Raw genomic sequence first — 26,331 nt, 5'->3', positions numbered from 1 at the left:
TGGGATTTTCCAGGCAAGAGTACTGGAGTGGGGTGCCATCGCCTTCTCCGCCTCCCTGCTACACTATAGAATGCTTATTAACATTGGAAAGAATAACAAGGACAATAGAATACAATTAGTAGAAAACCATTTGGAAGGTCAGAGTAAAATTTAGTAAGAAAACAGATGGAAATGCAGTTGAAGGGGATCGTCTTCACATCACTTGAAAACTAGACCAAGGTAGTTGAACAAATGCTCCAGCATCACCTACAAGATGCTTTTCCAGATGTGCCCAAACCAAGGGAGTTAATGGGATTTTGCCCAAGTGTCAGATTTTAGAATCAGGAGGGGACTTTCAGACAATGTTAACTCTCTCATTTTACACATGCAGCACTGAGGCACAGGAGAAGGCAGGCACCTAATTCATTAGTGACAAATGATGGGAGTCAAGCTGAAGGGTTCTGAGTCTCTTTTTTGTGTTCCTCACACACTTTGCAGAGAAGGCAGTGGCAACCCACTCCGGTACTCTTGCCTGGAAAATCCCATGGACGGAGGAGCCTGATAGGCTGCAGTCCATGGGGTCGCTAGGAGTCGAACACGACTGAGCGACTTCACTTTCACTTTTCACTTTCATGCATTGAAGAAGGAAATGGCAACCCACTCCAGTATTCTTGCCTGGAGAATCCCAGGGACAGAGGAGCCTGGTGGGCTGCCGTCTGTGGGGTTGCATAGAGTCGGACACGACTGAATCAATTTAGCAGCAGCAGCAACACGCACTTTGTATTATCATATTGTCCCACTGTATAATTTATTCATAACAACCTTAAGGTCTCTAAAGGCAAATACCATGTTGTTCCACTTAAAAGCTCCTACTGCAGGGTAGCAAGCACCCGAATATATATCATAGTCCCAACGGTCACTTGTCACATCCAGCGCTTCCCATAACGACTTTCTGCCATGACGGAGATCCTCGTTTTTTTCCCCCTGTCTGATATGGTCACCAGAGCCGTGTGTAGCTACCAAACACTTGGTACGGGGCTACGGGGATTGAGAAAGCAATTTCTTAATTCCATTTAATTTTAATTAATGAAAATGTACATTTAAAAAGCCACATTTATCTGGCGGTGTTGCAGTGACTAAATGTGGTGACCACAGAGGTGTCAGAGAACTGACTTTGAAGCGGAATTAAGAGCCAAGGCTGATGTACGAATTCCAGCGAGGCTTTTTGGTGGTGCTTGATGCCGCTCAGCAGCTGGCACAGGCCGTTTGGGTCCACTCATTCATTAGACAACGTTGACCACACCCTAGAAGGGCCGGGCCTTGCGTGGGGCGCATGGGCACAAACAACTAGACAGGCCACGCCGTTACGAATGGGCGTGGCCTGGGAACGGCACGAGAGCCGCACGTGCCGCAGGGGAGGGGATGTCACGTAAGCGTCACTGCCCCGAGGTCTTCTGGGTCTTGGGCGGCCATCAGAGAGGGAGTACCTCAGCGTGGCAGCCACCCCGAATTATGCCTACTGATAGAAAGTCGACCCGGGGGAGGATTCGGTCGAGGACCCGGGCAAGGATCCGAGCACTGCGGCGGGCGCGCTCCAAGAAGGTCAATTTGGGAGGGGAGAGCAGTGCGGAGAACCGTGCGGAGAACCCAGCGATGGGGTCACAGCCTAGGGGTAGCATGGCGTCCGCACAGCAGTCTAGGGGGCAGGCCGCATCTGTGCACGGCGTCCGGGGTGGGACACGCCGGTCTACACTAAAGGTGTGGGTCAGCCAGCGCTTCGGGCTGTTCCTGCTAGGTTTCTGGTTCCTCCTGCTGCTGTGCTTCTACATGAGTACTGGTGAGTGCCTGCCCGGAGGACATTGCGCAGGGGTCCCTCAGGGGAACTGGAGGGGGAGGGGGAGGGGAAGATGTCAAAGGAGGGGGGAACCTCTGTGCGCTGTGGTGCGAAGGCCATCCATGCCTCCCTCACAGTCGGCCCTCTTATTGATAGACAAATGGCTTCCCTCCTCCTCTCCCTTCAGAAGCACCTTCCGTCCCTTCTGTCAGCTCAGAAAAACCTTCCCTCCCCACTTGCCTGCACAAAGCCCTACCCCCTCTTACCTCCCGCCATTTTATAAAACAAAACGGAGGTGAAATTCTCGGAACATAAAATGAACTGGTAGTGAACAGTGTGGTGGCATTTAGATATTGAAACGTTGAGCAGCCACCACCTCTCTCTAGTTCCAAAATATTTTCCTCACCCCGAATTTAAACCTATACCCACTAAGACTGCAGTTACTCCTCATTTCCCAGGCCCTGTCCCTATGGATTTGTTTTGGACTTTTACTATCCATGGGAACATGTAATATTTGTCCTTCCTTATATATGGCTTGTTCTATTTGGTGTAATGGTTTCGAGATTTTGGGACGTTGTAGCATATGTATTGGTGCTTCATCCCTTTTTTATGGCTGAATACTATTCTGTGGTATGAATATACTCCATTTTGTTTGTCGATTTATCAAATTGCTGGGCTTTTGGGTTTTTCCTCAGGGTTTTTCTCTTTCCACTTGCTGGGTATTTTGAATAATACTGTTATGAATGTGTTTAGTCACTCAGTCATGCCCGACTCTACGACCCCATGGACTGTAGTCCGCCAGGCTCCTCTGTGCATGGGGATTTTCCAGGCAGAATACTGGAGTGGGTTACCATGCTCTTCATCAGGGGATCTTCCCAACCCAGGGATCAAGCTCAGGTCTCCCGCATTGCAGGTGGATTCTTTACCATCTGAACCACCAGGGAAGCCCAAGAATACTGAAGTGGAGTGCCGTTCCCTTCTCCAGGGGATCTTGCCAAGCTAGGAATTGAACCAGGGTTTCCTGCATTGCAGGCAGGTTTTTATAGCTGAGCTACCAGGGAAGCCCCATTGTTATGAATATTCTTCTACAAATTTTTGTATATGTTTTCAGTTCTCCTGGGCATGTACCTAGGAGTGGAATTGCTAGGTCAAATGGGAATTCCATGTTGACCTGTTTGAGGAAGTCCCCAATTTTTTCCAAAGTGGTTGAGCCACTGACAGTGTATGTGTGCTGTGTGCTAAGTCTCTTCAGTCATGTCTGACTCTGGGACCCTATGGACTGTAGCCCACCAGGTTCATTTGTCCCTGGGATTCTCCAGGCAAGATTACTGGAGTGGGTTGCCATGCCCTTCTCCAGGGCACCTTCCCAACCAGTGGTGAAACCCATGTCTCTTACATCTCCTGCATTGGCAGGCAGGTTCCCAGGTGGCACTAATGGTAAAGAACCCACCTGCTGATGCAGGAGACTTAAGAGACACTGATTCAATTCCTAGGTGGGGTAGATCCCCTGGAGAAAGAAATGGCAACCCACTCCAGTATTCTTTCCTGGACAATCCCATGGACAGAGAAGCCTGACAGGCAATAGCCCATAGGATTGTGAAGAGTCAGACATGACTGAAGCGACTTAGTACACAGCACAGCACAGCACAGCACTCCCTAGGAAGCCCATGACAGTGTATGAGGGTCCTCATTTAACCAGGATTTTTTACCATCTCCGTTATTTATGAGCGCCATCCTAGTGCAAGTGAAGTGGTATCATATTGTGGTTTTCATTAGTGTTTCCCTAATGACTAATGATATTGAGTAGCTTTTCATATGCTCTTTGCAGAAATACCTATTCAAATCATTTAACCATTTAAAAGTGGATTGTTTGTGGTTTTGCTACTGAGCTGTAAGAGTTCTTCATATATTCAGAATATGTGATTTTTAAATATTTTCTCTCATTCTGTAGGTTTTCTTTTTTAAAAATTTATGTATTTTTAGTTGAATCATACTTTCCTTACAGTATTGTGTTGGTTTCTGCCATATATCAACATGAATCAGCCATAGGTATACATATGTCCCCTCTCTCTTGATTCCCCCCCCTTCTCCCACCCCATCCCACCCCTCTAGGTTGAGTTCCCTGAGTCAAACAGCAAATTCCCTTTGGCTATATATTTTACATATGGTAAAATGTAATATGTATATGTTTCCACTGTACTCTCTCCATTTGTTCCACCCTCTCCTTCCTGCTTCTGCCCCCATATTGGTAAGTCTCTTCTCTATGTCTGAGTCTCCATTGTTGCCCTGCAAATAGATTCATCAATACTATCTTTCTAGATTCCAGATATATGAATTAGTATACAATATTTGTTTTTCTGACTTCACTGTATGATAGGCACTAGGTTCATCCACCTCATTAGAACTGACACAAAACATGTTCCTTTTTGTGGCTGAGTAATATTCCATTGTATGTATGCATCACAGCTTCTTTATCCATTCATCTGTTTTATTTTAATAGTTTTGTGGTTTTAGTCCTTATATTTAGGTTGTTGATCTGGTTTGTATTAATTTTTGTTTGTGGTGCATGTTAGGGGTCTAACGTTCTTTTGCATGTGAATATTTGAACTGTGGTATTGGAGAAGACTCTTGAGAGTCCCTTGGACTGCAAGGAGATCAAACCAGTCCATTCTAAAGGAGATCAGTCCTGGGTGTTCATTGGAAGGACTGATGCTAAAGCTGAAACTCCAGTACTTTGGCCACCTCATGCGAAGAGTTGACTCATTGGAAAAGACTCTGATGCTGGGAGGGATTGGGGGCAAGAGGAGAAGGGGACGACAGAGGATGAAATGTCTGGATGGCATCACTGACTCAATGGACATGAGTTTGAGTAACTCCAGGAGTCGGTGATGGACAGGGAGGCCTGGCGTGCTGTGATTCATGGGGTTGCAAAGAGTCGGACATGACTGAGCGACTGAACTGAACTGAACTGATCCAGTTATTTCAGTGCCATTTGTTGAAGAGACTATTCATTCGCCTTCGAATAGTCTTGGCACCCTGTTGAAAATCAGTTGACCATAGACCTATAGGTTTATTGATGGACTCTTTAAGTTCTGTTCTGTTGGTCTATGTGTCTGTTCCTGTGCCAGTACCATACTCTGATTACTATAGGTTTGTAGCAAGTCGAGAAAGTTGGACATGTGATTCCTTCAATTTTGTTCCTTCTCATATTGCTTTGAGTATTCAAGGCCTCTTATAATTCCATATAAATTTGAGGACTAACTTTTCTATTTATGCAAAAAGGTCATAAGTTTTGATAGAGATTGTATTTAATCTGTAGATCACAGTGGACAGTATTGCCATCATAACAGCATTAAGTCTTTCAAGCTATGAACATGGCATGTCTTTCCATTAATGGATATCTTCTTTAATTTATGTCAGCAATGTTTTATAGTATTCATTATACAAGTTGTTAACCTCCTTGGTCAAATTTAGTCCTCGATATTTCATTCTTTTGGGTGCTACTGTAAATGGAGTTGTTTTCTTAATTTCCTTTTTGGATTATTTATTGCTGGTGTATAGAAGCACAACTTACTTTTGCATGTTGATCTTGTACCCTACAACTTGGCTGAATTGTATGAGCTCTAGTAAGTTTTTTTGTGAACTTTAAAAAATATTCTGCCTATAGAATTATTTTATCTGTGAATAGAGATAGTTGTTTTTCCTTTACATTTTGGATGTCTTTTATTTCATTTTATATTCTACTTGCTCTGACTAGAACTTTCAATACAGTGTTGAATAGCAGTGGTAGAAGTGGGCATCCTTCTCTTCTAATCTTAAAGGGAAAGCTTTTGGTTTTTCGCTATTGATTATGATGTTAGCTGTTGATTTTTCATAAATGCTTTTTATCATATTGAGGAAAATCCCTTCTATTCATAGTTTGGTGAGTGGTTTGATCATAAAAGTTGTTGGATTTTGCCAAATATTTTCTCTGTACCAATTGAGATGACCATGTGAGTTTTTTTTTCCTTCATTCTGTTAAGGTGGTGTGTTCCATTGATATTATTATGTTGAACCATCCTTGGATTCTTGGGATTAAACCCCACTTGGTTATCTTGTATACTGTTTTTAATATGCAGTTGCATTTGATTTGCCAGTATTTTGTATCTGTATTTATATGTGATATTGGTTTGTATATTTTTTTTCTTGTGGTATCTTTGTCTGGCTTTGGTATAAGGTTAATACTGGCATCATAGAATGAGGAAAGACCTGTTCCCTCTTTTTCTGTTTTTGGAAGAGTTTGAGAAGGATTAGTATTACCTCTTTAAATATTTGATAGAAATCACCAATGAAGCGACTTTTCTTTATAGGGAAGTTTTGATGAGTGTTTCAGTGTCTTTACTTAAAATAGGTCTTCTCTAAAAGGTCTTCTTCCCTAGCTTCCTTTCACAAGCTACTAAATTTCCTCACCAACTTGCACAAACACCCTTCTTTCCCTCATGAATGACTTCCATCCCTCATTTCTCCTAAGAACTTTTTATTATCTCCTATCACATAATCACTATCAGTTCAGTCGCTCAGTTGTATCTCTTTGCGACCCCATGAACCTCAGTACGCCAGGCCTCCCTGTCTATCACCAACTCCCAGAGTTCACCCAAACCCATGTCTGTTGAGTCGGTGATGCCAGCCAACCATCTCATCCTCTGTCATCCCCTTCTCCTCCTGCCCTCAATCTTTTCCAGCATCATGGTCTTTTAAAACGAGTCAGCTCTTCACATCAGGTGGCCAAAATATTGGAATTTCAGCTTCAACATCAGTCCTTCCAATGAACACCCAGGACTCATCTCCTTTAGGATGAACTGGTTGGTTCTCCTTGCAGTCCAAGGGACTCTCAAGAGTCTTCTCCAACACCACAGTTCAAAAGCATCAATTCTTTGGTGCTCAGCTTTCTTTATAGTCCAACTCTCACATCCATACATGACTACTGGAAAAACCATAGCCTTGACTAGATGGACCTTTGTTGGCAAAGTAATGTCTATGCTTTTTAATATGCTGTCTAGGTTGGTCATAACTTTCCTTCCAAGGAGTAAGCGTCTTTTAATTTCATGGCTGCAGTCACCATCTGCAGTGATTTTGAAGCCCCCAAAAGTAAAGTCAGCCACTGTTTCCCCATCTATTTGCCATGAAGTGATGGAACTGGATGCCATGATCTTCGTTTTCTGAATGTTGAGCTTTAAGCCAACTTTTTCACTCTCCTCTTTCACTTTCATTGAGAGGCTCTTTAGTTCTTCTTCACTTTCTGCCATAAGGGTGGTGTCATCTGCATATCTGAGGTTATTGATATTTCTCCCGGCAGTCTTGATTCCAGCTTGTGCTTCTTCCAGCCCAGTGTTTCTCATGATGTACTCTGCATAGAAGTTAAATAAGCAGGGTGACAATATACAGCCTTGATGTACTCCTTTTCCTATTTATCATTACTAAGCTCCTTCACCTCACTGATCAAAGTGCTAACCTCCACACTTCCTCTCTTAAAGCTCTTCCACCTCTAACCTCACCTTACTAACCCCCCTTACCTAACCTATCAAATTCATTTCTATATCACCTCCTTTCTCAAAGACCTTTCCTTGCTCACTTCCTCTCACAAAAGTGGAAGTGAACGTGTTAGTAGCTCAGTCATGTCTGACTCTCTTCGATCCCATGGACTGTAGCCCACCAGGCTTCTCTGTCCATAGAATTCTCTAGTCAAGAATACTGGAGTGTGTTGCCATGTTCTTCTCCAAGGGATTTTCCCAACCCAGGGATCGAACCCGGGTCTCCTGCATTGCAGGCAGATTCTTTACCACTGAGCCGCCAGGGAAGCCCTTCCCTTTTTTTCATGGTTGCCATCCCTGCCTCCTCTAACCTCACAAAATGACTTCCCTTCTTCCCCTGTAAGGCCTCTTTCCCTCCAATCCTTTCACAAAGTAGGAACTTCCCTCTCTCCACATAGTACTAAACTCCCTCACCTTTCTCAAAGAACTTTTCTCCTTTACGTATGCTCATGAAGACACTCCTGCTGTCACCTCAGTCACGAATCCCTTTCCTCTTTTATTCTCACAAGTGCTTTCCCCTCTTCATCACCACTCCAGAAGTTCCTCTTAACCTTTAGTCAAGGTCCTTTCATTCTTTACCTCCCCATAATGACTTTTCTTGGATCACCATACCAGCCTTCTCTCCCCTCATTCAAAAACTTTTCTTCCTTATTTCACAAAGCCCTTTACTCCCCTCACTCAAGGTCTTCACTCTCTCACCTCCCTCTTAAAATGCCTTCATTGTTCTTCTCACTCTTAACATACCTTCACAAAGAGCTCCTCAGTCAAAATCCTTTCCTTCTCTTCTTATTTACCCTCCTTGAGACCTTTGCTCACCCCCCTCCCCTAGATGCTTGTTTTGGCCCTCCAAAGGCCCCCTAATCTCCCCACTCATAGGTTTTTCTTCCTCACCACCCACAGGTACTCTCCTTCCTCAGAAGTCTTCTTTTCCTCCTACTCAGTGCTCTTGTGGCCTCACTTTGCTCATTTAAAGTCTTTGCTCCTCCAGATCTTTCTTGCTGCCCTGCCCCAAATCCAGTACTTTTCCTTTCCCCACAGCCTGCTCTCTTAGCTCAAAGATACCCTTGTCAAGAAAGGGCCTTGTCTACCTTACCTCCTTCAGGCTGCCCTCCCTCCCAACCCCCTCACTATGGTATTTTGTCTCCTCCTCTGCATAAAGAACTTGGGTTTCCCACAGTATTCTTCCCTCCCTCCTTCCCTCAAGCTCCAGCTTCAAACCCAAAGACCTTCCATGATCCCCACGTCTAATCTCAGTGACTTCTCTCTCCCTGCCCTCCCCAGAGTCCTTCCATCTCTTCAGCTAAGGTCCTCCACAGTCAAAAGGAGGAGGCAAAAATTGGGCAGAGGCATTGTAAGTTAAAGGAACAGAAACCACTATATACTGTGTCATGGCTGCTTGGGGATAAAATTTAGTGTTAAATAAAGTATACGTTATGCATTCTTTTATCAACTATTTTAAGTAAGGTAGAAAAATATGATTCCTGCTCTTTGAAAAATATTTTAAGATGCATTTTAAATGATCATTTACAAATCATATTATTTAAGATTATTCATATGTATTTTTCCTACTATTCATCTAAAATACAAAGTATTTCTGAATTACTTTTAATGTATTTGTAAATGTTAGTTACAAATAAAACTGAGAACCTTACAAACTGAGACCTTTCTCATTCTCTGAAAAAGTAATTTAGAAAATACAACTATATATTGTTGTATTTTCTTAGTTCATGAGTTCTTCATTTTCTACTTCTGTTTTGAGTAGATCTCTTTGAAAAAGAGACTACTGTTATTCAGTGTAATTTCTTTATTTCCATGAGGACTTTTTCCAATATAGGTTTAACATGTTTTCTCTTAAAATAATCCGTGATTCATTCTTTATGTTGTCAAATTTCCCAGATCCTCAAAAGGTAACATATGACTGGATGGATTAAATATCATTTTGCATTTAAAATGATTTAACTCAATTATGCGATGGGTTGACGTGTATCTCCCCCATCCCTGCATCAAAAAATGTTGTAGTACGTTTTTTGTACTGGTACCTCAGAATGTGACCTGATTTGGAGATAAGGTGTTTATAGAGGTAATCAAGTTAAAAGTGAAGTGGGCCCTAATCCAGTATGAATGGTTTCATTATAAAAAGGAGAGATTTGAACAGAGAGATAGACATTGATAGCATAAAGACTGTATGAATAGACACGGGGAGTAGACAGCCATCTATAAGCCAAGGAGAGAGGCTTTCTTTCACAGTTCTCAGAAAGAATCAACTCTGTTGACATCTCAATTTTGAACTTCTGGCCACCGGAATTGTTGAAACAATAAATTTCTGTTGTTAAAGCCACTAGGTTTATGGTGCTTTCTTACAATGACCCTAGCAAACTAATACATACTGTTGTTGTTAATTCAGTTGCTAAGTCATGTCTCTTAGCGACCCCATGCCAGGATTCCCTGTCCTTCACTATCTCCTAGAGTTTGCTCAAATTCATGTCCATTTAGTCGATGATGCTGTCTAATAATTTCATCCCCTTCTGCCGTCTTCTCTTTTGCCTTCAGTCTTTCCCAGCATCAGTGTCTTTTGCAATGAATCGGCTCTTTGTATCAGGTGGTCAGAGTATATTCAGGGTAAAATAAATAAAAATAATTTGGCCATGCCCTTGGAGTATTGCAGTGAGATCAGGGTACTTGGTCCCAGAGCTAAAATTTCCCTTCTTCATAGACAGGCCCTTCTGAGTTCTCTTAGATTTAATGCCACCAGGGGGAATTGAGGTTGAGGGATCTGAAGTAACTGCTGGGATAGCTCCAGGTTGTATTGTCATTTTAACCTTGCTTTTCAGGTTGTTTTTATGCACAAGGCATATAAACTAGTGGCATACAGGATGAAGAGACCAGTAGATCAGGACTGGGAATTTGATCCCATTTCCTCCACCAGTTCTCTAACTTACTGGGTTAGTCCTTATTGCATGTCTATTTTGGGGGGAGATTAAAAAAGAGAAATAAAGATTGACCAGTAGGTAACATATTCAGAATGTTTTAGCTCCATGGGGTGCGGGGAACCTCTTGACTAGTTTTTGTATTATTATACTTCATTTTTCTGTTATGCTTGGTGAGTAAATGAGGCAGTGCACCTCGATTGACTGCCTGGTACCACACTAAGCACGAACTTTGGTCTTGCTTTAACCATTTGTATATGCGGTGTAGTTGGAGGAACCCTGAACTAGGAGTTAGGAGACTTGAGTCATCATGATTCTGCCACTGACTTGCTATGTGACTTTTGAGGAATCGTTTTACCTGTTTAGGTTTCAGTTATCTTGTCTAAAAATTGGGATTTCATTAGGCAGGTGTTTCTCCTGCCTCAGTCATTTGTATAACACCTTCATAATTTGTGATCTTAATGCTACCAGTTATTCATATTTTCTTTAAATTGCCTCACTTTTTAATATAAATGCATTTGTTTTAAAAGGAAACTGTAGCACTGTTATAAATGGAAAACTGGTCATATTTGTGATTAAGAGAATTACTTATAAAAATCAGTATCATGAAAACAAAGTAATGTTATTAAAGTTAGAAACAATTTAAAAAGTGAAAGACATATGATGAAATATTTATGGTTTTACATTGTACTAAGCATTTCATGTATGATTTCATGTAATGCTTAGAATTCTTCAAAGTAAATTCTATTCCCATTTTTCAGATGAGTAAACTGAGGCAAAGATAAGTTTACTAATTTGTCCAAGTTGACTAGTACCTGGCAGAGTCAGAATGCAAATTCAGGTCTATTTGAGGCTGAGGCCCAGAAAAGACTGCAGCATAGGTAGACCCTCAAATAAAGCCCTAGCAAAATCCTCTTCAAGCTGATACTGCTGCAGGAAAGCAGACCCCTTCCAGGGCCCGAAACTGGGCTCTTGTCTAACACTCGGAAATGAATTGTCTGAGGAGACGCATGTGCTGGCAAAGCAAGAGATTTTATTGGGAAAGGGCACCCGGGTGGAGAGCAGTAGGGTAAGGGAACCCAGGAAAACTGCTCTGCCACGTGGCTCGAAGTCTCGGGTTTTATGGTGATGGGATTAGTTTCCGGGTGGTCTTTGACCAATCACTCTAATTCAGAGTCTTTCCTGGTGGCCCACACATCACTCAGCCAAGTTGGATGCTAGCGAGAGGGATTCTGGGAAGTGGACGGACATGCGGTGTCTCCTTTAGACCTTTCTGGAACTCTTCTGGTTGGTGGTGGCTCACTAGTTCCATATTCCTTATCAGGATCTCCTGTCATAAAACAACTCATGCAAATAGTTACTATAGTGCCTGGCTAGGGTGGGTGGTCTCAATCTGTGTGCTTCCCCTAACAACTCCCCCCGAGAGACTTCATACTCAATATACTTCTTGGGAATTGGGGCAGAGGTCTCTTTCTTCTGTAACTTCTTCCTGCCATGCATGGGCATAGGCCTGCCTAGCAGAGCAGAAGTCTCTCTGTCTACCTGATCTAAGTTGGGGTGTTTCACATCTGAAACCAGCTTCCACCTTTGTAGTAATAGCAATTTAGTTTAAAACTGTTGGCCCCTCTCAGAGATGAAATGGACAAGGGCCAAAACAGGAGGCCTAACAGGATGGTCATCTCTGGTCCCTGGAAACAGAAGGCAACATTTGGGGTGAGGGTTGCAGGATTTGTGAACCTTTTTGATTGGTTGGTGGTGAGGCAACAGAGCTGTGCTCCAGGAATCTTGTGTTCAGTCTGAAGCTACCATCCTCCCCCTGGGTAGGGGCTCAAAGACACTGTTAGGCATATTTCTTTGAGTAGGAACCAGGACTCTGTCTGGAGGCTGTACCAACCTTTGTTTCTCCTGTTTCTGTATCCACTCCCTTCCCTGATTAGTAATTGTTTGAATCCACCCTTTGGCACTCAGGGAAGGTCAAGGAGGCTGAATGAAGCCTGTATCCTACAGACAAGCAATGGAGAACACAGAACAGATCTCTACTCCAGAGCCCCATAGAGTTCTACTCAGTTTTAATTTAGGGAACTAGGCAACTATGACTGTGATAACTTCCTGTCAAAATGGGGCATAGGACTGCCTCAGCTTGGAGTGTAGACACTGAATTGGAAGTATTTCTGAGTTCCAAGTTCTAGATCTGAGTCTTGTATGATTAAACTCTCAATCCCTTGGTCTGCCGTTTTGGTGTAACAGACCCAATTAGAAGTAGTTGGAGGAGTGATAACTGGAATTTGGTAGGCAAAATAAATCTCATTTCTTTTTAGAAGAATAGGCTTGAAACCCAGTCTGGACCTGGCAATTCAGGGAGACTTGTAGCCAGGTAACCAGTTGCCTCAGATCAGATCAGTCACTCCGTTGTGTCCGACTCTTTGCGACCCCATGAACCGCAGCACGCCAGGCCTCCCTGTCCATCACCAACTCCCAGAGTTCACTGAGACTCACGTCCATCAAGTCGGTGATGCCATCCAGCCATCTCATCCTCTGTCGTCCCCTTCTCCTCTTGCCCCCAATCCCTCCCAGCATCAGAGTCTTTTCCAATGAGTCAACTCTTCGCATGAGGTGGCCAAAGTACTGGAGTTTCAGCTTCAGCATCATTCCTTCCAAAGAAATCCCAGGGCTCCTTCAGAATGGACTGGTTGGATCTCCTTGCAGTCCAAGGGACTCTCAAGAGTCTTCTCCAACACCACAGTTCAAAAGCATCAATTCTTCGGCGCTCAGCCTTCTTCACAGTCCAACTCTCATATCCATACATGACCACAGGAAAAACCATAGCCTTGACTAGATGAACCTTTGTTGTCAAAGTAATGTCTCTGCTTTTGACTATGCTATCTAGGTTGGTCATAACTTTCCTTCCAAGGAGTAAGCATCTTTTAATTTCATGGCTGCAGTCACCATCTGCAGTGATTTGGGAGCCCAGAAAAATAAAGTTTGACACTGTTTACACTGTTTCCCCATCTATTTCCCATGAAGTGATGGGACTGGATGCCATGATCTTCGTTTTCTGAATGTTGAGCTTTAAGCCAACTTTTTCACTCTCCACTTTCACTTTCATCAAGAGGCTTTTGAGTTCCTCTTCACTTTCTGCCATAAGGGTGGTGTCATCTGCATATCTGAGGTTATTGATATTTCTCCCGGCAATCTTGATTCCAGCTTGTGTTTCTTCCAGTCCAGCGTTTCTCATGATGTACTCTGCATATAAGTTAAATAAACAGGGTGACAATATACAGCCTTGACGTATTCATTTTCCTATTTGGAACCAGTCTGTTGTTCCATGTCCAGTTCTAACTGTTGCTTCCCTGACCTGCATACAGATTTCTCAAGAGGCAGATCAGGTGGTCTGGTATTCCCATCTCTTTCAGAATTTTCCACAGTTTATTGTGATCCACACAGTCAAAGGCTTTGGCATAGTCAATAAAGCAGAAATAGATGCTTTTCTGGAACTCTCTTCCTTTTTCCACGATCCAGCGTATGTTGGCAATTTGGTCTCTCGTTCCTCTGCCTTTTCTAAAACCAGCTTGCACATCAGGAAGTTCACGGTTCACATATTGCTGAAGCCTGGCTTGGAGAATTTTGAGCATTACTTTACTAGCGTGTGAGATGAGTGCAATTGTGCGGTAGTTTGAGCATTCTTGGGCATTGCCTTTCTTTGGGATTGGAATGAAAACTGACCTTTTCCAGTCCTGTGGCCACAATTGAGTTTTCCAAATTTGCTGGCATATTGCGTGCTGCACTTTCACAGCATCATCTTTCAGGATTTGGAATAGCTCAGCTGGAATTCTATCACCTCCACTAGCTTTGTTTGTAGTGATGCATTCTAAGGCCCCCTTGACTTCACATTCCAGGATGTCTGGCTCTAGGTCAGTGATCACACCATTGTGATTATCTGGGTCGTGAAGCTCTTTTTTGTACAGTTCTTCTGTGTATTCTTGCTATCTCTTCTTAATATCTCTGCTTCTGTTAGGTCCATACCATTTCTGTCCTTTCTCAAGCCCATCTTTGCATGAAATGTTCCTTTGGTATCTCTGATTTTCTTGAAGAGATCTCTAGTCTTTCCCATTCTGTTGTTTTCCTCTATTTCTTTGCATTGATCGCTGAAGAAGGCTTTCTAATCTCTTCTTGCTATTCTTTGGAACTCAGCATTCAGATGTTTATATCTTTCCTTTTCTCCTTTGCTTTTCACTTCTCTTCTTTTTACAGCTATTTGTAAGGCCTCCCCAGACAGCCATTTTGCTTTTTTGCATTTCTTTTCCATGGGGATGGTCTTGGTCCCTGTCTCCTGTACCATGTCACGAACCTCATTCCATAGTTCATCAGGCACTCTATCTATCAGATCTAGGCCCTTACATCTATTTCTCACTTCCACTGTATAATCATAAGGGATTTGATTTAGGTCATACCTGAATGGTCTAGTGGTTTTCCCTAGTTTCTTCAATTTAAGTCTGAATTTGGCAATAAGGAGTTCATGATCTGAGCCACAGTCAGCTCCTGGTCTTGTTTTTGCTGACTGTATATAGCTTCTCCATCTTTGGCTGCAAAGAACATAATCAATCGGATTTCGGTGTTGACCATCTGGTGATGTCCATGTATAGAGTCTTCTCTTGTGTTGTTGGAAGAGGGTTTTTGTTATGACCAGTACATTTTCTTGACAAAACTCTATTAGTCTTTGCCCTGCTTCATTCCGTATTCCAGGGCCAAATTTGCCTGTTACTCCAGGTGTTTCTTGACTTCTTCAACTACCAGTTGCCTAGTTTTATAAAAAGTCAAGCTTCAGTTACTAGCTTCCAGCAGACATTGTTTTGAGAATGGTGGCATTCAAGCCTGACAAGACTCAGGAAACTAAAGTGTTTAGCAATACAAGGTCTAATCTGAAAGTACACCCATAGCATCACCTAGTTATTTCCCAGGATATCTGAACCATAGCTACTCTATTTTGACTTTTAATTGTAAGCTTTTCTTTAATAGCCAAAGCAGATTTCACCATTAATGATGTCAGTGTTTCTCTAGGTATGAGAAAATGCAAGAATTGGGACTCAAAAAATCTTCTCCTGAAAAGATCTAACTATCTGAAGGCCTGTTCTGCCAGTTTTTCCCAGAGCACAGTGTGCCTCATTCCTGATTTTCACCCTGAACTCCTTTCAGGGGCGTTGAAAGTAAGCAGTTGCAGCGGCCATGATTTAATCTTTGTAGATGTAGGTGGCAAGTGTCATTCTTCAGTTGGCAGAGCCCTTTTTGCTCATAAACTTGACCATGATTTTGAGGGGGGCATTTCATGACCATTTTATCCCATGGTGCTGAGAATGTCCATTCTCAGGTTTGGCAAAGATTTTGTTGAAAGGCCACTCAATGTGCTGTTACTGGACTAGGCCATAAAACAGTATCCAAAATTCTCTGGACCACCTGTCTTACTAGCCTCTTGGTCCAGGAAAATATTCCCTCTTGTTGCTTCTTCCCATATCTAGAATTACACTGTTACCATCATCGATCTCATATGGGACTATATATTATTCCATTAGAGGCCTCAGACACACATTTGACAGTGTAAGAAACAGCAATTTTGTAAAACAGGTGAAATACAAATAATATAGCCAGCAGTATTAGTAAAGTCACAAGTAAGACTTAAGAGCTTCCATTAGATATAGCCCAGTCATCTCAGATGTATCTCAGGTCTTCTGACTTAGGTCTGTAGAATCTTCATCTTCCAGGGAAATTATATATTGGCACCACCGTTTATAAGGCACATAGCCCAGTTTTCTAGTGTTACTAGACTGATTATTCTTAGTTTGATTTAATTGTTTCCAACACAAAGGAGACTTTAAACCTGAATTACCATAGCCTTGTGTTATCTATCTAAATCCATCCCATAATTGTGGGAGATTTTTCCTTCTTTGCTGAAACTTTTCTTATTGCTCTGATTGAGCTTGACTAATAGAAAAAAGTCCAAATTTATGGCCAGAGTCAGAGCAGGCATTATTAATTGGCCCAGTGCAGGGATCCCATCTAGTAATATCACAGTAACCTGAATATGGCTATAATTTTTTTAAGTAAATTTTCTCAGGGCCAACCAGTTAGAGTCTTGTAGTAGAGAAATTTACCAAGGTAACCCAGAACTAGACACAGGTAATTAGCCACAAACCCAACAACTGAATTGATTTCTAAAACTAGCATAGAATCAGGCCTATGATAGAAAGCATTTGATTTATATGCAAAGGTCTAAGAAATCAAGAAAACATAAATGATCATATGAATCAGGTCCAGCATCTTGGGCAAGCTGTCTACCTCTGATGTCGTCATCTTCTCATCTTGGTGTAGTGTAGTTTCTCCTGCTTGAGCATCATTTTAAGGTGAGATCAGGTCAGCTGTCTTCTCTATAGACCAATCCAGTGTAGGGGCCTTTGAAAGTGGGAATTAATCTAAGAGTTAATTTCCCTTCAGTTTCATTGTGCTTGAGCTAGTTGAGAGTACCTGGTAAAAAAAAGTCCTTCCATCTAGGTTGGAGACAGTCCCTTAAATTATGTCTTTTTCCAGTCCTGGTTGCAGGTCATGAGGCATCTGATACTCATCCAAAGATAGATTACTGAGATAAGCTTCAGAAACAAACTTAGGGTATTCTTTAAGAATTCAATTAAATTTTACATTAATATCACATAACAGCAAAGAACTATCTACGAGATGCAGACCTCCATTAACAAACTCGGACTTAACATTTTTTGAAATATCTTTTTCTCCCTAAAATTACCCTCATTTTAATCAAATATAACCAAATTAAGGCTAGTTTGTTTGCAAAATAGGTCTGTTCTCACTAATTTTGGTCTGATGATTTATATAACCATAATTGATCATAGACTTTTTATTTTGCTGAAACATTTATAGAATCTCAGACTGAACTTTTAAAATAAAACAGGGCTGGGGAAACTCACACCAAAGGCTTATCACAGATTTTGCCTCACAAATCTAGGTGAATTCTTCCCTTTTTAAGGTCTCAAAAATTTCTTGAGATTCTTGTACCCGTGAGTTAGCCTTCCTAACTCATTTGATAAACCTACTGGAAACCTAAGAATTTCCAATTTTTGGAGGAGTCAGATAGAGAGAAAATATAATTGTTTTGTTTATAACGTTTAATTTTACCAAAGTATTGTCATAATTAGTTTGAGGAAGGTTTTCCCTACTCCCTGAAAACCAGTAATTTTTCAGATAGAAACCATAAAAGTTATAAGCATATTTGCTGGTTCATTCAGTCCTTTTGTTAACTTTTGTGAAGTCATCAGGTTTTCCATTTGAATACCAGGACATATCAGAATGTTAAGAACTCCATATAATTTCTAGGATATCTGTATTAGTAATTTTACCATACATTATAACATTAGCAGATTTATTACTCATTTGATAATCTTTTTCATGTAACTTAACCAACCAAATAAACACAGTTTAATATCTCTTTTTGGGATGTTTCAGGGGCCCTCTGAAGCACCCCAAAGGTAGCTAGAGGTCAAAAGAACTTCAAAAGAAGTCTATTTAGGAAGTTTTGTCAAAAAGATCAATTAAAAGGGTTTAGAACATTTGGTCAGATTTAGTCAATGTTGATGGGTGTATCATTTAGCTTGTTGATATGTCACAATAGGCCTAAATACCAAGGCTCAAGGTCTAGTGAAAGTCAGGTCTGCCATCTTGGACCTAGTTGACTCTAACCAGTTTTCTTATGGCTGTGTCATTTCTAACAAAATCCATTTATCTAACTAATTGTAATCCAATTTTAGAAAATCCTGATCATGCATAACTCTTTAGTATTTTTCACATCTTTTTCTTTCTTTTTTTTTAAATACTGAGAACACACTTCCTACTTTCATTTAGCAACCAAGAACTAACTTTTATATTAGCATTTTATAGATTGGTGAGCATAAATACCAGTGATAATTTCTAAAACCCTTGCTTTCTTAAAACATTTTAGGATGGCACCAAACATTATTCATTTATAGTCCCAAATCTCTTTAGTTTCTCTGTAAAAGGAAATTAGTGTTTAGTAGTAAATGTTTCCGGAGAAGGCAATGGCACCCCACTCCAGTACTCTTGCCTAGAAAATCCCATGGACGGAGGAGTTTGGTAAGCTGCAGTCCATGGAATCGCTAAGAGTTGGACACGACTGAGCTACTTCACTTTCACTTTTCATTTTCATGCATTGGAGAAGGAAATGGCAACCCACTCCAGTGTTCTTGCCTGGAGAATCCCAGGAACGGGGGAGCCTGGTGGGCTGCCGTCTATGGGGTCACACAGAGTTGGACACAACTGAAGCAACTTAGCAGCAGCAGTAAATGTTTCAAGATCTTATTTTATTTGTAAATGACCTAACTATTCAATAGACTTCCAACACTTAGCACACTTAGCACAACCCTTAGAAATTTAAGTTATGCCAATCTGGAGAGACTATTTTAGACAGATATTTCTAAAGAATAATTATTCTTAATAGAGTTTATATTAAAGCTCATATCTCATTTACGTTTTTTTAGAAGTTTCTTCACTCGAGATAATTTCCTTGTTGACAAACTTGTAACAGATATAATATTTAACTTATATTAAACCTAAGTACAGTGAAAATATTCTACTTAATGTTAATTACTCTAAGACATGTCTATATTAGATAGGTCAACAAACAAACATTAATATTAGGTATTTAATACTGAATATTTCCCAGTTCACATGAACCTGGAATTTATTGTTTAATTTAGAATTATTTGATTTGTAAGTGCTTACCTTTTTTAAGCCAGTTAAATAGAGCTCATTTACAAATTAACTTCAAAAATATTACCCAGAGACAAAGACATACCAAGACATATTTAGACAGACACAGTGCAAGATCTAGCTTCATTTTCTAAGTTTAGTCATGAATTAGATATTACAATATAAAATTTACTAGTTTATAAAAAAACAGTTGAAATAAATAAAAATTTTAAGTCTTTTTCCCCTTTTCCCTCAGTCTCAGGAGTTAGAGATGGTCTAGATAAGTGTTCCTGAGAGCCCTGGTCTCAAGGCACAGGGAAAGAAAATCAAGTTCTAACAAAATGGCCACAGGTCTAAACCAAATGCTGGCCAGACAAAGCAAAATGACCATCAAAATCACAACACAGAACACAGAGTTAAAACACACACATATAAACCTGGCAGTCCTCATCAGACACTCCCTTAAATACAAGAATACAGTCTCTCAGAAAACCTCCTATAGAGACACAGAACTTCAGATCCAAGTACTAACATCAAAGATTTCAAAGGGAGAAAAGGAAGCCAGGTTGAAAGAAGAAGGGGGGAGGAGGCGGGAGAGGGGAGCAAAAGGGGTGGCCTACAGACGTCTCCTGCCACCTACAGATATCCAGGTGTTATGGGACTTTTCCCTGGGCCTTCAGAGAAGGGAGGACTGGAACTCGGCCCTACCAGAAATCAGACCAGACCAGAACCAGAATTCGAGTTATCTGCCAAGAGGAGGTGATCAGTCTCCCAATCCTCAGCTCAGACTGAGGGCCCTTCGACCAGATTCCTGCATCCAGGACCAGGGGACTAGAAAAACAGGGAAGGATAAGAAGGGTTAAGGAGAGGAAAGAGAGAGGGAAGGGGAGAGAGGTCAATAAAGTCTCTTGTTCCTTACCGGTCGGGGCACTCTGGCCAGTTGTCCGCATCAGGAGGAGACCAGGGACAAAAGGGTCCCAGTTGCGGCCGCTGGGTCTGGTCCATTGGCAGGCAGGCTGGCCCCTGAGTACCCTGAGTGGTCAGGATGTCAGTCTCAGCTAACAAGAGTCCCGGCAGAGTCACCATTTGTTGCAAGAAGGCGGACCCCTTCCAGGGCCCGAAACTGGGCTCTTGTCTAACACTCGGAAATGAATTGTCCGAGGAGACGCATGTGCTGGCAAAGCAAGAGATTTTATTAAGAAAAGGCACCCAGGTGGAGAGCAGTAGGGTAAGGGAACCCAGGAAAACTGCTCTGCCACGTGGCTCGAAGTCTCGGGTTTTATGGTGATGGGATTAGTTTCCGGGTGGTCTTTGACCAATCATTCTAATTCAGAGTCTTTCCTGGTGGTGCATGCATCACTCAGCCAAGTTGGATGCTAGCGAGAGGGATTCTGGGAAGTGGACGGACATGTGGTGTCTCCTTTAGACCTTTCTGGAACTCTTCTGGTTGGTGGTGGCTCATTAGTTCCGTATTCCTTATCAGTATCTCCTGTCATAAAACAACTCATGCAAATGGTTACTATAGTGCCTGGCCAGGGTGGGCAGTCTCAATCTGTGTGCTTCCCCTAACAATACCATTAGCTACTGTTCACATTCTGTCTTTTCACCCTTTAATCTAGTTCTTCATCTGACATACTTCACTACAGAGCAGGGCTGGCATCATGATTTTTCAAATGAAAATGTAGGACGGGGGGCTCCCTTGTTCAAAATGTATTATGAATTTCAAGATGATAGAAGAACATTAAACCAACTGTAGGACTGTTTTGGAGAAGGCATTGGCGAACCACTCCAGTACTCTTGCCTGGAAAATCCCATGGACGGAGGAGCCTGGTAGGCTGCAGTCCATGGGGTCGCTAAGAGTCAGACACGACTGAGCGACTTCACTTTCACTTTTCACTTTCATGCATTGGAGAAGGAAATGGCAACCCACTCCAGTGTTCTTGCCTGGAGAATCCCAGGGACGGGGGAGCCTGGTGGGCTGCCGTCTGTGGGGTCGCACAGAGTTGGACAGGACTGAAGCGACTTAGCAGCAGCAGCAGCAGGACTGTTTTAAGAGTCACATTCTGTAGACTGCACAGGTCACATGCCCATGAAGCCCACAGCTTTGAGTCTGTTTTATTTTTTCACTTTGAAACTTAGTTAGATCTTCAGTCTTTTTTTTTTTTTGGTAACAGGGAAATTAAAAAATAAAAATTCTTTGTGACAGGGAAACATAATTGGTTCTTTACCATTTCTTGTTGCCATTTAAGGATGCTTGTTCCTAATCTTTTATTTGCTGAGCTTAATGAGTGTACAGATGCAAATTAGAAGCATAGAGGATAGAATTATTCTGCATATGAAAAACAATGGGGGAGGGGAAAGAGTATGGAGCCTAATAAGGTGAAGAGGAAGCTCTGAAAAGACCTGGGCACTGGCTGATGGGAGATTCTGGAGAGAGAAAAGGACAGCTGCTTCTGAGAATGAAAGAACAGGGATATCAAAGGGGATTTTTATAAAGGTTTGCCATATGGTGAGTGGTGTCAAACCTTGTTTGGTGTCATGGTAGTTTTTCTATACTAGTCGTGTATATTTTTTTCTACACTTTCATAATAAATACCTAAATAGTGAAAATTAAATACACCCATAAATACTCAGCTGTGTTCCACCTAAAATCAAATCATGTAATGCTGATGATATTTATACATACTTTAGGAAATAGTGCTCATGTTAATTTTAAAATAATTGTCTTTCAGAGTAGGGAAAAGAGCAGTGGTAGGGAGCAGATTAAACATGCTGGAGGCTTTTGGTTCAGGCTGCTGCTGATGGGTGCTTACCTGAGTAAACATTTAATTGCCTCTTTCTTTTGTACCCATTGAAGTGACCAAAATATCTGTAATAGTTGAAAACTCAGAGAGCCAAGAAGGGTGCTATCTTTATTTATATACCAAAAATTTGGAGGGATTTCTAAAAGATAGCCAAGCTAGACACTACTGAGAGAAGTTGCAGCATACCTGTATTTCACTTCAGCTAAAGCCAAGCCTGTCTGGGAGGGTTTGGAGGCTAGAGTACCCTGAGTTGGAGATCAATTTGCATCCTGCAAGGACTCCAGAGAGCACACCCCCTGCAGAAGACAACCTGGTATGGAGATTCAAGTCGCTTTATGCCACTGCCAGCTGATACTTCTTCAGATGGCGTGTTGACAAGGGTAGTCAAGGTCGGCACTGAGTGAACAAATGGCAGTACAGAACACAAAGATCCTGTCAAGGCTCCTTCCAACTGTGGTTCCTTTCCTGTATGATGCAGAGCAATGAGCTCTCTAATCTGGCAAAATATGGCTGGCAATATTAATCTAATTTCTTGTTTCCTGGGCTTCCAAGCCCCTTGTATGGTCAGTTTCTCCTAATCTTTTTTTTTTTTTGTAAGCTGAAATATCTCAGAGAGGTCAGCTCCTGTTTAAAGTAGATCCTCTACCCTATATTATATTGATATCCACTTTCCTCATAGCACACATTGCAATTTATAGTTATTTAATTTGTTAGTTTACTTTTTTTTGTTTTCTCTACTACATCATAAGCTTCATGAGGGTAGGGATCTTATGTGATTTGTTCACTGATGTATTCCCCAAACCTCAAATATAATAGGCATTAGCTGAGCCAAAAGGGAAGCCCAGGAATACTGGAGTGGGTAGCCTATCCTTTCTCCAGTGATCTTCCCAACCCAGGAATTGAACTGGGGTCTCCTGCATTGCAGGCAGTTTCTTTACCAACTGAGCTATCAGGGAAGCCCATAATTATTTGTTAGTTTACTTTTTTTGTTTTCTCCACTATATGGTGAACTTCATGAGGGTAGGGATCTTACCTGATCTGTTCACTGATATATTCCCAAAACCTCAAATATAATAGGCATTAAAAACATATTTATTGAACGAGTAGGGGTTAGGATAAAACAAACAGAACAAAATGAGGTATTTTTAACATTGCCAAGATATTGTAATACACAGTGAAGATAAAACTATAATGATGAACATTTATGCATAATGCTAAAATATATAACACAAATGGTTTTAGAAATTGAAGTGGGAATGGACAAATATACAATTGTAGTGGCAAACTATGATACACATATTTTAGTCCTTGACAGAAAAAAGTAAAAATATTGACCGTTTGAATAATACAATTAGATTGATTTAACATGTATAACAAAGTTCATATTCATATAATAAAGTTCATATTGCAATAAAGTACCCTACAGGCTGAGAATATACACTCAGGTACATGTGTATGGAAGCTGGTCTCATTAAAATAAGAAAGAATATTTCATTGATATAAAGGAGATTTAAAAATTGCAAGTGAATATTCTTATGATTCAATCTTGATAATTACTTTATAAGCAAATGATTTCCTAGGAAAATTAAACTCATGAGCATGAAGCAGTAGTTATTTTCTATAGAATAGAACCATCTAGAGAGGAACAATCCCCCTTCAAAACTTACAGACTCAGACTTTATGGATGAGTTTTTCCAAACCTTTAATGGATCAAATATTTCCTATTCTGTTTAAACTGTTTAAGTATAGAAAAAAATATGAAAAGCTTCCCAGATTATTTTAGAAAGAAGATATAACTGTCATGCCAAAACCTATAGAGATAGCAAACAACAGAAAGCTGCAGGCACACTTGACTTCGAAATGTTGATCCACAAATTCTGTATACAGCATTAATACTTTGGGCTTTATTTCAGGAATGCAAGAATATTTTAATATTGGGAAATATGTTAATCTTCAACAATTAAGAGGCAGAGGAAAATACCATCATGGTAGTAAATATTAAAAACATTTGATAAAATCCCACTTCATTCTTGCTTAAAAATAAAGCAAAATAACAGAAAATTTATAGTAAATTAGGACTAGGGGAGTACATTCTTAATTAGTAAAAAATTTCTTTCTTAAGCCAGAAATTTCTGTCTTCATCTGTATTTAGTGATATTGTGGTTGTATACATCTGAAATGAAACTGAAGACCAATGAGCACTAAGGAGAGTAAAATAAAGTAGTAAGTTAGAAAATAAATTCCTTGCCTTTCTTACATACCAGCAGTAATCAGCTAGAAAATGTGGTGAAGTAGATCATATTCATATAAAAAGAAAATATACTTGACATATGGAAATAAGTGTAATAAGAATGGTATAGGACCTATATGAATGTAACTATAAACCTTACTCGGGGAGATAAAAAAGAGACTTGAATGAGTGAGATTCTTGAGTGAGGTAATTTTGTACTGTTATCCATTATCTCTCAATGAATCTACATTTAAGAAAATTCAAACTAGGTATACAAGGCACACAATAAATGTTTTTGAACGAATGTTAAATAAGGAACATAATTACCATAAAAATATTTTTAGGATTCTTTGAACTGACAGAATGATTCTAAGTTTCATCTAAAAAATTCTTCAGAGTTGAGAATAAAATTTTGATAATGAGGATTAATGAAAAGATTGCCAGATCAATTACTAAAGCTTATTGGTGCATGAATGGATAGTTCAATGGAACAAAATAGGAAGTCAAGAAACAAATCTATGACTGAGGACTTAGAATATTCTGGTGATATCATAAGTAGGAAAGGATGGATTTAATAAATGGACTTAAGAAAACTGGAAAAAAATGTATCCCTACTTCATATATCAAAATGTTTTCCAGGTGAATTAAAGATTTACATTTAAAAAGTGAAACTAAATTTCTCAAGTGCACATGGAACCTTCTCCAGGATAGATCACATCCTGGGCCATAAATCTAGCCTTGGTAAATTCAAAAAATTGAAATCATTCCAAGCATCTTTTCTGACCACAATGCAGTAAGATTAGATGTCAATTACAGGAGAAAAACTGTTAAAAATTCCAACATATGGAGGCTGAACAACACTTCTGAATAACCAACAAATCACAGAAGAAATCAAAAAAGAAATCAAAATATGCATAGAAATGAATGAAAATGAAAACACAACAACCCAAAACCTATGGGACACTGTAAAAGCAGCGCTAAGGGGAATGTTCATAGCAATACAGGCTTAACCTCAAGAAACAAGAAAAAAGTCAAATAACCTAACTCTATACCTAAAGCAACTAGGATCATATCTTGTTTTCAAGACTATGAACTCTTCCCTCTGGACTGGTTCCAAGAGTATCATAGCATCCAGTTTATCAATAATTATAAATTTCTTTTGTGGCCCTTAGCGGGACATGCTTTTCTTTTATTCTTCCTGTCTCCTACACTCTGGTTCCTCTGCCTTTTCTAAAACCGGCCTGAACATCTTGAAGTTCATGATTCACATATTGTTAAAGCATGGCTTGGAGAATTTTGAGCATTACTTTACTAGTGTATGAGATGAGTGCAATTGTGCACTAGTTTGAACATTCTTTGGCATTGCCTTTCTTTGGGATTGGAATGAAAACTGACCTTTTCCAGTCGTGTGGCCACTGCTGAGTTTTCCAAATTTGCTGGCATATTGAGTGCAGCACTTTCACAGCATCATCTTTTAGGATTTGAAATAGCTCAACTGTAATTCCATCACCTCCACTAGCTTTGTTCGTAGTGATGTTTCTTAAGGCCCACTTGACTTCACATTCCAGAATGTCTGGCTCTAGGTGAGTGATCACACCATCATAATTGTCTGGGTCATGAAGATCTTTTTTGTACAGTTCTTCTGTGTATTCTTGCCACCTCTTCTTAATATGTTCTGCTTGTGTTAGGTCCATACCATTTCTGTAGTTTATCGAGCCCATCTTTGCATGAAATGTTCCCTTGAAATTGGTATTTCAATTTCCCATAGAATTGGTATCTCTAATTTTCTTGAAGGGATCTCTAGTCTTTCCCATTCTATTGTTTTCCTCTATTTCTTTGCACGGATTGGTGTGGAAGGCTTTCTTATCTCTCCTTGGTATTCTTTGGCACTCTGCATTCAAATGGGTATATCTTTCTTTTTCTCCTTTGTTTTTCCCTTCTCTTCTTTTTACAGTGTTTTGTAAGGCTTCCTCAAAGAGCCATTTTGCTTTTTCACATTTCTTTTTCTTGTGGATGGTCTTGATCCCTGTCTCTTGTACAGTGTCATGAACCTCCATCCATAATTCATCAGGCACGCTGTCTATCAGATCTAGTCCCTTAAGTATTATTTCCCACTTCCACTGTATAATCGTAAGGGATTGATTTAGGTCATAGCTGAATGGTCTAGTGATTTTCTTGACTTTCTTCAATTTAAGTCTGAATTTGGCAATAAGGAGTTCAT

The 26,331-nt window shown here is 40.5% G+C and overlaps 1 protein-coding gene across 1 annotated transcript in view; it reads left to right on the top strand.

The window, feature by feature from the left end:
- Positions 1–1,491: 1,491 nt before the first annotated feature.
- FMR1NB (FMR1 neighbor) overlaps positions 1,492–26,331 on the top strand; it is a 48,438-nt gene continuing 23,598 nt past the window's right edge. The window contains exon 1 of the mRNA XM_005905899.2: positions 1,492–1,816. Within this exon, the coding sequence (XP_005905961.1) occupies positions 1,492–1,816 (325 nt within the window). The remainder of the gene's footprint in view (positions 1,817–26,331) is intronic.

The sequence above is a fragment of the Bos mutus genome, chromosome X, assembly GCF_027580195.1.
Source record: "Bos mutus isolate GX-2022 chromosome X, NWIPB_WYAK_1.1, whole genome shotgun sequence".
Taxonomy (NCBI): domain Eukaryota; kingdom Metazoa; phylum Chordata; class Mammalia; order Artiodactyla; family Bovidae; genus Bos; species Bos mutus.
This window is presented reverse-complemented; position numbering and strand designations above follow the sequence as displayed.